The 11,301-nt window shown below is 55.9% G+C and overlaps 1 protein-coding gene across 11 annotated transcripts; it reads left to right on the top strand.

The window, feature by feature from the left end:
- Positions 1–51: 51 nt before the first annotated feature.
- On the top strand, positions 52–9,576 carry RUSC1 (RUN and SH3 domain containing 1). 11 transcript variants are annotated; one of them, XR_014017637.1, is made up of 12 exons: positions 52–289; positions 988–2,439; positions 2,717–3,127; positions 4,147–4,245; positions 4,416–4,498; positions 4,617–4,791; positions 4,892–4,997; positions 5,190–5,236; positions 5,919–6,468; positions 7,194–7,322; positions 7,992–8,076; positions 8,722–8,788. XR_014017637.1 is itself a non-coding variant. In XM_081256789.1 (12 exons), the coding sequence occupies exons 2-12, from the start codon at positions 1,074–1,076 to the stop codon at positions 8,893–8,895; spliced, it is 3,072 nt and encodes a 1,023-aa protein (XP_081112915.1). In that variant the 5' UTR covers positions 52–289; positions 988–1,073; the 3' UTR covers positions 8,896–9,576. The 11 variants fall into 11 exon arrangements, 10 of the variants coding, with proteins under 10 accessions (XP_081112915.1, XP_081112914.1, XP_081112916.1 ...); XM_081256789.1 differs by lacking the exon at positions 7,992–8,076 and adding an exon at positions 8,846–9,576 and having other exon boundaries at positions 8,722–8,777; XM_081256788.1 differs by lacking the exon at positions 7,992–8,076 and having other exon boundaries at positions 8,722–8,996.
- The last annotated feature ends 1,725 nt before the right edge of the window (positions 9,577–11,301 follow it).

Raw genomic sequence — 11,301 nt, 5'->3', positions numbered from 1 at the left:
GGGCAGTTGCATGGAAGCGAGGACCTCGGGCCTTGGCTTCAGGACCCCCTTGGGACTGAAAGCTTAGGACGCATCAAAAGCCATTGAGCCGGGCCTGGGTGGGTGGCACAGGCGAGACGTCAAGCGCTGGGGGCTGGGCCTGAGCCACGCCACGCCCATGCGTGAAGGGGCGCGGCTGCGCAGCGCTGGCGCGGGTTGTCCCAGCTCCCCTCCCCTCCAGTCTGTGCGGGCCGGGCGGGGACCCGAGCTGAGAAGGAGCAGACGCTGGAGCGGTTGCAGGAGGACTCTGGTGAGGATGGCTCGTCCTGTGGGTGTGGATGGACGGATTGGGGCACGCGGGGTGGGGCAAGAGAGGTTAGCGGTAAAAAATGAATAGAGAAGGGGTGGGGTGGTAGCTGGATGATAGAGACAAGTGCGGAGAGAATGGATAGACGCGCTGGTCTTCGGAGCAGGGTGAACGTGCACCGTGGCTGGAGGCCGGAGCTCGGTGTCTGTGCCGGCTGGCCTGCCTGCCAGGCGGAGTTGACATGATGACGGCTGCTCCGTCCTTTCCCCCACGCCCGCCCCTTTCCTGCATCAACCAGCCAGACGAGCCTCCCCACCACCCAATTTCAGAGCATCTGGGCGGGGCGTCCCTTGACCCCTTCCCCTGGGAGTGAGGGGCAGGCTGGGGAGCAGGGCCAGATTGCAGCAGAGAGGACCCGGAGCCCATTCTGGGCCCCATTCTTTTACAAGCCCCCGCACCTCCAAGGAGATCGAGAGCGCAGCCGCATTCTCTGACCCTCCCCGCCCCATTCCCGGGGGGTTACATTCGACTCCACCTGCAAACACTGCAGCGGAAACTAATGGCCAGTCGATGTCTATTTGCATCTCATTTAAATATTGTCCAAGGCGCCTTTCCAGGCCTGCCCCAGCCGTCAGTCACCTCCGTGTCCTTCCCGCGGCCCGCTCCCTCACTGGCTGGGTTTCACCATCCCTGTCTTCTAGGGCTGCCTCTGCGGTTACCAGGTAGGTGGATGTGAGAGGCCTGCTCCTTCTCATTCTCTAGAGGCCATCGCGTCGCCGCTGGCACCATGCTGTCCCCTCAGAGGGCTTTACTCTGCAACCTCAACCACATCCACCTCCAGCATGTCTCTCTGGGCCTGCACTTGTCCCGCCGTCCGGAGCTTCGGGAGGGGCCCTTGAGCACATCCCCTCCCCCAGGGGACACTGGGGGCAAGGAGAGCCGGGGCCCCTGCAGCGGGACCTTGGTGGACGCCAATTCCAACAGCCCAGCCGTTCCCTGCCGATGTTGCCAGGAGCATGGGCCAGGCCTAGAAAACCGGCAGGACCCAGCACGGGACGAAGAGGGGGCTGCCTCTCCCTCGGACCCGGGTTGCTCCTCCTCTCTCAGCTCCTGCTCAGATCTTAGCCCTGATGAGTCCCCCATCTCGGTCTACTCCAGGGACCTCCCTGGCAATGAGGATGTCCACCCTCAGCCCAGCATCATTCCTCTGGAGCAAGGCTCCCCACTGGCTTCTGCAGGTCCAGGCGCCTGCTCCCCAGACAGCTTTTGTTGCTCTCCTGATTCCTGCTCTGAAGCTTCCTCTCCACCTGGCCCTGGCCTGGACTCCAACTGCAATGCCCTGACCACCTGCCAGGACCTGCGTTCCCCAGGACTAGAGGAAGAGGATGAGTCTGAGGAGCAGGACCTCCCTACCTCTGACCTCCTAGAGGCTGATGATGGGAAAATCGATGCTGGGAAAACCGAACCCAGTTGGAAAATCAACCCCATTTGGAAAATTGACAAAGTGAAAACTGAAGCTGGCTGGAAAATCACTGAGAACAATAACTCTGATTGGAAAGTCAATGGGACTACTAACTCTAGCTGGAAAACTGAACCTGGAAAATTCGACTCCGGTTGGAAGACCAATACAGGAATAACTGATACGGGCTCCAAAACAGATGCAGGGAAAACTGATGGGGGATGGAGAAGTGACGTCAGCAAGGAGCCAGTGCCCCACCGGACAATCACGTCCTTCCACGAGCTGGCCCAGAAGCGCAAGCGGGGCCCAGGGCTGCCCCTCGTGCCGCAGGCCAAGAAAGACCGCAGTGACTGGCTCATCATCTTCTCGCCAGACACCGAGCTGCCCCCCACGGGGTCGCTCGGTGGCTCCCCGGCGCCTCCCCGGGAAGTCACCACCTTCAAGGAACTCAGGTCCCGAAGCCGGGCCCCGCCCCCGCCAGTCCCGCCCCGAGACCCCCCAGCTGGCTGGGCCTTGGTCCCGCCCCGGCCCCCACCTCCACCCGTCCCTCCCCGGAGGAAGAAGAACCGACCTGGGCTGCAGCCCATAGCAGAGGGGCAGCCCGAAGAGGGCAGGGCGGGGAGCCCAGCTGCTGGTGAGGAGGCCCCAGCCGCAAAGGAGCCGGAGGAGCCAGGCCCGCAGGCCAGAGTTGAGGGTAAGAGGCCACTGGAGGTAGCGAGAGGAGGGCTGGGCTTTGGCCTCGCCCACACCTCCAAAGCTTCCAACCCGACCCCCTGTCTTCCCTCCATTCTGTGTCACCCATCCTTCCCGTCCCCTTCTACCAGGGAGCGCTCCGGGAAAGGGAAACTGGGTGGGTCCTTGGGTTACGGGACTAACTCTTTGCTCCCTCTTTCTCCCGCCCCTCCTTGCCTGGCTGCCCATCCCGCTGGCCTCCTTCCCCTCCGCACCTGCCCCGCCAATCCCGCCTGCAGCCGGTCCCCTCCCGCTCCCTCGGCCTCTGGTTTTCCGGTTCTCGGCTGACGGGCGCCCCCTGTTGGAGGGTGGGGGCGCGGCCGCAGCTGGGTCTCTGCTCCTGGCGCCTCTGGCCGGCTGGCCCGGCGCTAGGCTGCGGCTACTGGGGGCGCCGAGTCCCCCAGAGGAGCAGCTGCTGCCTGTCCGCCTGTCCCCGGTGGGGGCCTATTCGCCTCCGGCTAGGGGGGACCTGCCTTGCCTGGCCAGCCCTGAGCTGGCACTGCTGCTGTCCCCGCTCTTTCCCAGAAGTAGCACCTTCCCCGCCGCGGCTTCCCCACTCCGCCAGGTACCCGCCCCCCCGCTGCCACGGCCACCTCATCCGCCGAAGGCCCCTCGCTGGACCAGGAGCCCACCGCCTCCTCCCAGGCTACGTAAGACGGACCCGGGCCAGCCCCGCGGGCCACGCCTCAGGCGGGGCTGCCCCGCCCACTCCAAAGCCCCACCCATCCTCGCCCAGACCGATTCTGGGTCCTGCCCTTCAACCTGGGCGGATTCTAAGTTCATTGGTACTGGGGAGTCTGTCCCTGCTGGCTCCCTGTACTGGGCGAAGGTTGCTGCTTTCCCCGCTGCGTGGCCCGGCCACTCTCCCTCGAGGCCCGGGCATAGTGGATACGGGCTTAGCAGGCTTCCATGCGTTTAAGGGGGTCCCAGCAAGTCCATTGGTAAGGACCTTGGGTCACACCCTCTGTGGAATTCCCTGGCCAGTGCAGTTCGAGGCTGATCCCCACCTTGTTCGGGAAGGGTAGAGGGTGAAGTTCGCTGAGCTCATTGGCCGAAGGGGTTCTGGTCACTCCTTCTCCATGGGGCCAGCCCCACGTGGGCTGCAGCGGGAGCCCTCCTCCGAGATGCTGGCGCAGGACCCCGGTTTCCTCTTTCCGGCGCCTTCCAGCCTCCCAGTCCTTGGGTCTCCTCTCCCCCGTCTCTCCTCCCTTTCCCGTCTGTCTGTCTTTCCATTGGTCCAGGCTCCCCACGTGCTCCTTGGGTCCCTGCAGACCTGACAAGGGCCCTGGGCGGCGGGCACAAGGCTGCCCCTCCCTTCCCTCGCCCTGTCATCTCCCGCCTTACAGGCCCCTGCCTGGCAGGCGGGAGGTGAGCGCGGCTACCCCACGTCGGGACTTCCGGGATCGAGGAGAGGTGGGAGCTGGGCCGTGAGGAAGGGAAATAGGAACCGGGAAGTGGGGAGCAGGATGGCAGTGCTGAGATATGTGCAAGATTTCACTCTGGGAGCCCGGGTCGAGCTGCCCTATGCTCCACCCAGCCCTGTGCTCCCTTTCCCAAGACTTCAAGGGCAGGGATGCTGCAGACCCACGGGAGATGACCCGTGTGGAAACCTGGAGTCCTTGGGGTAACCCCTGGTAAGTGTCACTGCCTTCTTCTTCCCTTTCCCCAGTCCGTAGTTCGTGGTCGTTCACCGGCGTCCCTGGGGACCAGCGACTGTGGATGGCAGAAGCCCAGAGTGGGACTGGCCAGCTGCAGGAGCAGAAAAAAGGTAGGACACCCTGACTTTTGACCCTTGGCTTGGGAATCAACTTCCCCTCGCTTAGGCCTTCCTCTCTCAGGGTCAAATTGTGTAAACCGGGCTCTCCCAAGTTCCTTGGGGTTTGCCTGGGGAGAGACAGGGGGCTTTGACGCTTCTTCCCTTCCCTGCCCCCCACCCAGGTCTCCTGATAGCTGTCAGCGCTTCAGTGGATAAAATCATCTCGCACTTTGGGGCTGCCCGGAACTTAGTGCAGAAGGTGAAGGTGCCTGTGGGAAGGGCGTTGGGGTTGAGGAGGTGAATGTAGCTCTGAGGCGCAGGAGCAATCGGTGGGGAGAAGGCTGGAGGTATCTCTGGACCCATGCCCATTGCACTGCCTCCAGGCCCAGTTGGGGGATAGCCGTCTGAGCCCAGATGTGGGGCACCTCGTGCTGACCACCCTTTGTCCGGCCCTCCATGCCCTGGTGGCCGACGGGCTGAAGCCTTTCCGGAAAGACCTCATCACTGGGCAGCGCCGGAGCAGCCCCTGGAGCGTGGTGGAGGCGTCTGTGAAGCCAGGTGAAGGGGGGAGAGTGGGGGGCTGGGCGGGCGGGGGTAGGGACTGGGGTAGGGACTGGGGCAGTGACTGGGCCTGGCTGACTGCGCCCTGTGTCCTCAGGCTCCAGCGCCCGTTCCCTCGGAACCTTGTATGGCCAGGTCAGCCGTCTGGCCCTGCTAAGAAGCAGCCGTAGCCGCTTCCACGCCTTCATCCTGGGCCTCCTCAAGTGAGTGGCCTTCTTTCTGGCATCCCTCCCATGGCCTGGGGACGGCAGGAGTGTCATGGGTGGGACACTTGGTGGGTGCCCCATATCCCCAGAGAAGGCCTTCCCTCTTCCAATCTCATCTCCCATCCTCCACCCACAGGGGGCTGGAGTTCTCCACCTCCTTGAACTTCTGTTCCCTCCTCTCTCCCCCAGCACTAAGCAGTTGGAGCTGTGGTTTTCCAGTCTCCAGGAAGATGCAGGTCAGAGGCTCAGATGGGAGAGGATGGGGGTGCTAGGCTGGGGCCGGTGGGGGAAGGGATCTCTTCTGTTGGTTCCCCCTGGTGCCAGATCTTACTACTCTCTTGCTTAAAACTCTTTCAAGGAGTCTTATTGTCCATAGGAGGAACGACCCAAGTCCTCACTGTAACCTCCAAAGTCTTGGTTATCTGGCCTCTGCCTTCTTCTGCTCGCTGCCTTCAGGTCTGGGCTTTCCCTGGTCCTGTGACAGTCTTCCTTTCCTGTTCTTCCTGCCCCAGGGCCCTATTTTTACTGTCCCTCCACCTAGAAAAGGCTTCCTGCTCCTCCTGCCTCCTCATTAACTTTCATTCATCCTTTGGGTCCTTCTTCAGCAAGGCTCCACCCCCACCTCAAACTAGGCTAACTCACCCCTATTCCCCACCCCGCCCACCCATTTTGCTCCCATGGCCCTCAAGTCCTCCTTTTCGTTATATATTTGTCACCACACGTTCTACATGTGTCTCCCTCTCTAGGCCGTGGTTCCACACAGGCGGGGATGTGGCAGCCCTGCACCCCTCCGTGTCCCCCTCTCTCTGCCCCAGTGCCCAGCATAGTAAGAGGCCTGGGAGGATGTTCGCTGATTGGTGGGCTGATGCTCTGGACTAGGCCCAGAGCAGGGGCTGATGTTAGCCTGCTCTTTCCCAGGCCTGCTGTCCCTCCTGTACCTGCCCACCGGCTTCTTCTCCCTGGCCCGGGGTGGCTGCCCCTCCTTGTCCACGGAGCTGCTGCTCCTGCTGCAGCCGTTGTCGGTGCTCACCTTCCACCTGGACCTGCTTTTTGAGCACCACCACCACCTGCCCCTGGGCCTGCCTCAGGCCCCTGACCCCCCAGGCTCACCTCCAGCCCTGCAGCAGACTGTGCAAGCCATGCTGCACTGGGGGGGTCGGCTGGCCCAGAGCCTCCGGGGGGCTTCTGGGGAGACCCCTCCAGGCCTTTCGGCCCCCTCAAGCCCTCCTACCCAAGGCAGCTGGTGGGAGCAGCTGACCCAGGCTTCCCGGGTCTACGCCTCTGGTGGCACCGAGGGCTCCCCTCTTCCCCGGTGGGGATCGAGGCATCACAGGACTGCAACTGAGGTCGCACAGGAGAGGTCCCTGCCCGCAGAGGAAGCTGCACCAGGCAGAGGCGTATGGCTGGGGAGACTGTTTGGAGTGCCTGGGGGCCTCACAGAAACTGAGAGTGGAGCCCCAAAGTCCAGGTAATGGGGTCCCTGGTCCTCTCCATGACCTCTGACCTCCTCTCAGAGCCCTCAGTCACCCCAATTTGTTTTTTTTTTTTTTTGACCACGCCACACAGGTTGTGGGATCTTAGTTCTTGGACCAGGGATTGAGAACCCGGGCCCCAGCAGTGAAAGCGCCGAGTCCTAACCACTGGACCGCCAGGGAATTCCCTCAGTCACCCCAATTTGAAACTCGGTAGGGATCCTTTAGGTCAGAGGTTGACAGTCTGGCTTTTCTGCAGCCCTGAAGTAAAAATGGTTATATTCTTAAGTCGTTAAGTTTTAACAGTTATGTAAATACCTGCATAATATTGTCCATTTTGCCTCTTGGCCCTCAAAGCCAAGAATACTTTCTGGCCCTTTAGAAAAAAAGAAAAAATTCGCCAACTCCTGCTCTAGGTTTTGACTATTGGTAGCTCTTTAATGGCTTCAGGTACTCTCTAGTGACCCTCTGGATCTAAGCCTGCTGGTTCCATAGGTCCCTTTGTAGTTTTTGGTGTTGTAGACGTTCGTTGTCACCTCCCTAGTCACCCTAAAGGTAACTGTCCCACAACTGCCACTCTGCCGTCAGCAGTGACCAACTCCTGACCTCTTTTGAACCACAGTTGCGTCCCTCAGCCTCTTCCTCCCTCCAAAGTCCTGGGTACCTGGGTTCTTTTTATGGAGGTGGGTTGACCTCTGTGACCCTGCATCCTTTCCTCCAGGAGACCATCCAGCTGGCTGTCCCCGACAGTGAGTGTGTTGGCTCTGGTGAAGCGGAGGGCACCTCCCGAGACTCCCTCTTCTCCTAAGAAACTTGAGGTCTCGGCACCCAGCACAGCACAGACCCACAGGTAAGGAGGGTCGGGGAGAAAGCGGTGTGTGTGTTAGTTATATATATGTGTTTTTCTGTTTTCACAGAGTAGATGGGAGGTGGTGTAAACGGCCTTGGGCTGTAAAGTCAGACAGTGCTTGGTTTGCGTTGCATCTTTGCTATTTATTATTGGTGTGACACTAATTTCTCTGAACCTTAGTTTCTTTCTCTGTAAAAAGAGGATAATTTATACTTTTGTTATGGTTGTCATGAAGACTGAACGTGATTTTATTCAATATAAAAGCATTTGGCACACAGAAGGTGCCCAGTTAGTGGTAACTTTTATTACTGTATGTGTATACGAACGCACACGTGTGTCCATGGGGGCACTGTTCTTCTCTTTAGTGGGGTCTTCTAATTTGGTATGAGGGGCTGTGTTGACTTTAGGGTCTGGCTTCGGTTCTCTCAATCCATTGAATTAGGCTTCTTGATTTTCCATTCAATTACTTTTCAAGTACTTACTATGTGCTTAGCATTATGCTGGGGGAGGGAATGCAAAGGAAAACCTGTTGGAGTCCCTGCCCACAAGGAGCTTGTATTCCAGTGGGGATACCAGTGAATAAATGAGCATTTACAACTCTGTGTGGGAAAGACTCTAGGAAGGAAGACTGAGTCCTTTGGAGCCATAGAGACAGGGCTTCTTCCTCAGGTCTGGGGACTCAGAGAAGGCCTAGTGATGGTGTGGGGTGTGCATCTGAAGGAACAGGATGCAAAGGTGGAGAAGCCCAGGTGTGGTAAGTGAGGAACTATGAGTACATGATTAGTTTTGGCTGGAGTGGAGGATGCTGGAAGTGGTGTTAGGGAGGTTGATGGCTTCAGTAGGCCAGCTAAGAAACCTGGACATCACTCCAAGGCAGTGGGAGCCATTGAAGGGTCTTAAGCCTGGTGATAATAGGCTTGCTTGTTTTAAGTTTTAGACTTAAACAGCTCTCTGACTGCTGTTTGGAGAATGGAGCTGGAGAGGGTTGTCAAGATTCAGGCACACCAGTTAGATCATATGCCAGTGGTCCAGAGAAAGAGTATAGAGGCCTAAATGAGGACAATGGCAGTGGGGTTGAAGAGAAAGATAAATGGAGTGGTGGGAGATACAAACACCAAACAGGTTTTGGTGATCGATTGGATGCAAAGACTGAGACAGCCTGTTTTTTGCCAGGAACAACTAGGTGGAAGGTGATGCCATTTACCACTATAGGGGACACAAGGGGACTGGTTTGGAGGGCTAAGATGAGTCATTTAGTTTGCATATGTTGAATTTGAAGCACCAGAGAAGTGCAAATTGCATCAAATAAGCAGCTAAAGAGGGGGTTTGGAGCTCGGGAGGGGGCTGGGGCCCCAAATAGAATCAACATGTTGATAGATGGTCCCCATGTCTCTTCCAGAGCCCAACTGATGTTTACTGAGCTGAACCAACAGGGACATACCATACAGTGGGAAGGTGAGGCTGGGGACAGCGGGGCACCCCTGCCTCACTTCATCCCAGCATCTCCCTCTGGCTCCTCACAGGGCAGTCCGAGCTCTCTGTGACCACAATGCTGCAGGACCTGACCAGCTGAGCTTCCGGCATGGGGAGGTGCTGCATGTCATCGCCACTGTGGATGAGGACTGGCTCCGCTGTGGGAAGGATGGAGTGGAGGGGCTGGTGCCTGTGGGGTACACCTCTCTTGTTCTCTAGGCCTAGGACCTTTTCCTTTCCTGCACCTCTCTCCCTCCTGTCACCTGGGAATGGAATGGCCTGTGAACACTCCCCCATGTAAACTGATCATCCCGAAGTACTTTCCCTGTCTGCAAAATGACACTTTCTTCCCACATCCATTTCTGCTAACATGTAGAATAAACTTTCCTCCTTCCCTCCCATACCCATCTATAAGGTGAAATCTGCTCTTCTTCCAAATGTATAAAAAGGCATTTCCCTCCATGCAATCTCTTTCCTCTTTCCAATCCGCAGTAGGGAATAGCTCCCTATCTGCAAAATGGAAATCTAGCCCCCCTCTATCTTTTTCATCTGTAAGTAGATTGTGCCAGTGCAGTATATGCCTCAGTTTCCAAGACTAGAAGGGCCTCTAGGCTTCTTCCTGTGTATGGAAACTTTCCCCACTCCACCCATCCCATGTTGCCTGTATTTATGATATACTCATGCTGTACTAGGTGCTGAAGTCTGGACACCCCTGGCGGGTGGCCCTGTGGTGTCGGTCTGCCTTCTTCTTCCTTTGTCCCAATAAAGAGTGGGAGTTGAACGTGTCTGTCACTGTCGGTTTCAGGACATAGGCTAGGGGGGAGGGGAGGGAGGCCATGTTATGGGGAGCCCAAGGGAGATGCTTCCTTCCTAGCCCAGGTCTAGTTCTTTCTGTTCCCTTAGGAATGGTGAAGTAGCCCCCGATTGGTGCCTGACTTGCAGGAAGTGCCTCTCTAGCCTGAGACTTGATATCTTTGCTTGGTGAGACTGATAATGGTAGGAGCCTGAGGAGATACGGGAGAGTTGGGAAGACTTAGTCCATGAAATTGTACTTATCAGACTCCTGTCTGAGGTGATGGGAAGGATTAAAGGTTTTAAGAAGGGACACATTTTTTTCTATTTAATATCACCATTCTGTGGTGCTATAATTTTAGGAAGCATAATAACTTGACATCTATTACTTTGTTAGGAGTTAATGAATTTCAGGCTTTTTTTTTTTTTTTTTTTTTTTTTTTCTTTCTGCGGTATGCGGGCCTCTCACTCTTGTGGCCTCTCCCGTTGCGGAGCACAGGCTCCGGACGCGCAGGCCCAGCGGCCATAGCTCACGGGCCCAGCCGCTCCGCGGCATATGGGATCCTCCCAGACCGGGGCACGAACCCGTATCCCCTGCATCGGCAGGCGGACTCTCAACCACTGCGCCACCAGGGAGGCCCCGAATTTCAGGCTTTTGAAATGAGAATAGCTAAATGCTCTAGAGCTTGGAGGATGGGGCTGGAAATCACTATAAATGACTGCCTAGAGGAGAATCACTAAAACGTTAGACGAATAGAAAGCTATAATTATAACCAGGCAACAGGAAAGTTAGGGAGAAGCTGAGAACTATGAGGTGAAACAGAGGAAAGAAATTTTAAGTTTTCCTTCATCTTTGGGAACTTGGTTAAGAGCACAATGGGCTGGTGTTAGGAGAAAGGACTTAAGGAAATAAAAATCTTAGATCCGAAGCTTTGGAAATACTCAGGGGCAGGGTTGGTTAGAATCAGATGTCTCATACTTTAGCCATTTTCTAAGATTTAATGCTCCCCATTCCTGGCCAATTTATGTTATTCATCTGCTACTTGCTTTAATTTTGCTTTTTGTGTTTGGCGGCCCTCTCAGTTTTGGACCTCAGTTTGCATTTCAGGTGTTTTCTAGGGTGATGTTTTTCAAACTGGATTCTGAGAGCCTCTGGGAATTCAGTTATATTCTTAAGAGCGGGAATACTCAAGTTTATGCTTCTTCAATTGCAAATGACTCCTGCAAAAAGAAGTTTTATTTTTATAAAGTTTTAATTTATAAAAGAGTAGATATAAAAGATGACTTTGGTACCAGTATTTCTTAAAGTGAGATCTACAGAGTAATCTTTGTTGGGGGGGGCCTGATTCTAAAGTTTCAGAAATCCTTTACTGATGCAGAGCTTTCGTTTCCTGTGAGTCAACCTGCCCTCTCCTTTTCCCGACTCCTTTCCCTATGTGCCCGGTTTTATAGTGCGTAATCCTCAAAAGTGGGAGGAGTCCTAGAACAATACTGTCAGAGCATCAGTGAGATATGGTGATATTGGCAGTTGGAGCCTAATGGTTCTCAGGTAACAGAACAGGGGACCTCCTTGCACGACATCTGGAGATAGGACAAACATTGATATGAAATTAGTTTTCTACTATTATCATTACATATTATCTAGAATAGAACACCTGTAAGGTATTAAAGGGATATTAAAGGTTAAAAAAATAAAGATGAAAAAAACTTTACT

Source organism: Mesoplodon bidens (genome assembly GCF_964165515.1).
Source record: "Mesoplodon bidens genome assembly, chromosome: 2".
NCBI classification, from domain to species: domain Eukaryota; kingdom Metazoa; phylum Chordata; class Mammalia; order Artiodactyla; family Ziphiidae; genus Mesoplodon; species Mesoplodon bidens.
Note: the sequence above shows the minus strand (reverse complement) of the source record. Positions and strands in the feature narration are given on the sequence as shown.

Coding starts and splice junctions, on each gene's coding strand:
- RUSC1 (XM_081256786.1), top strand. CDS start 1,074: ATGCTGTCCCCTCAGAGGGCTTTACTCTGCAACCTCAACCACATCCAC. Junction 4,499..4,616: donor ACTTAGTGCAGAAGGTGAAG/GTGCCTGTGGGA, acceptor CACTGCCTCCAG/GCCCAGTTGGGGGATAGCCG. Junction 5,237..5,918: donor CAGTCTCCAGGAAGATGCAG/GTCAGAGGCTCA, acceptor GCTCTTTCCCAG/GCCTGCTGTCCCTCCTGTAC.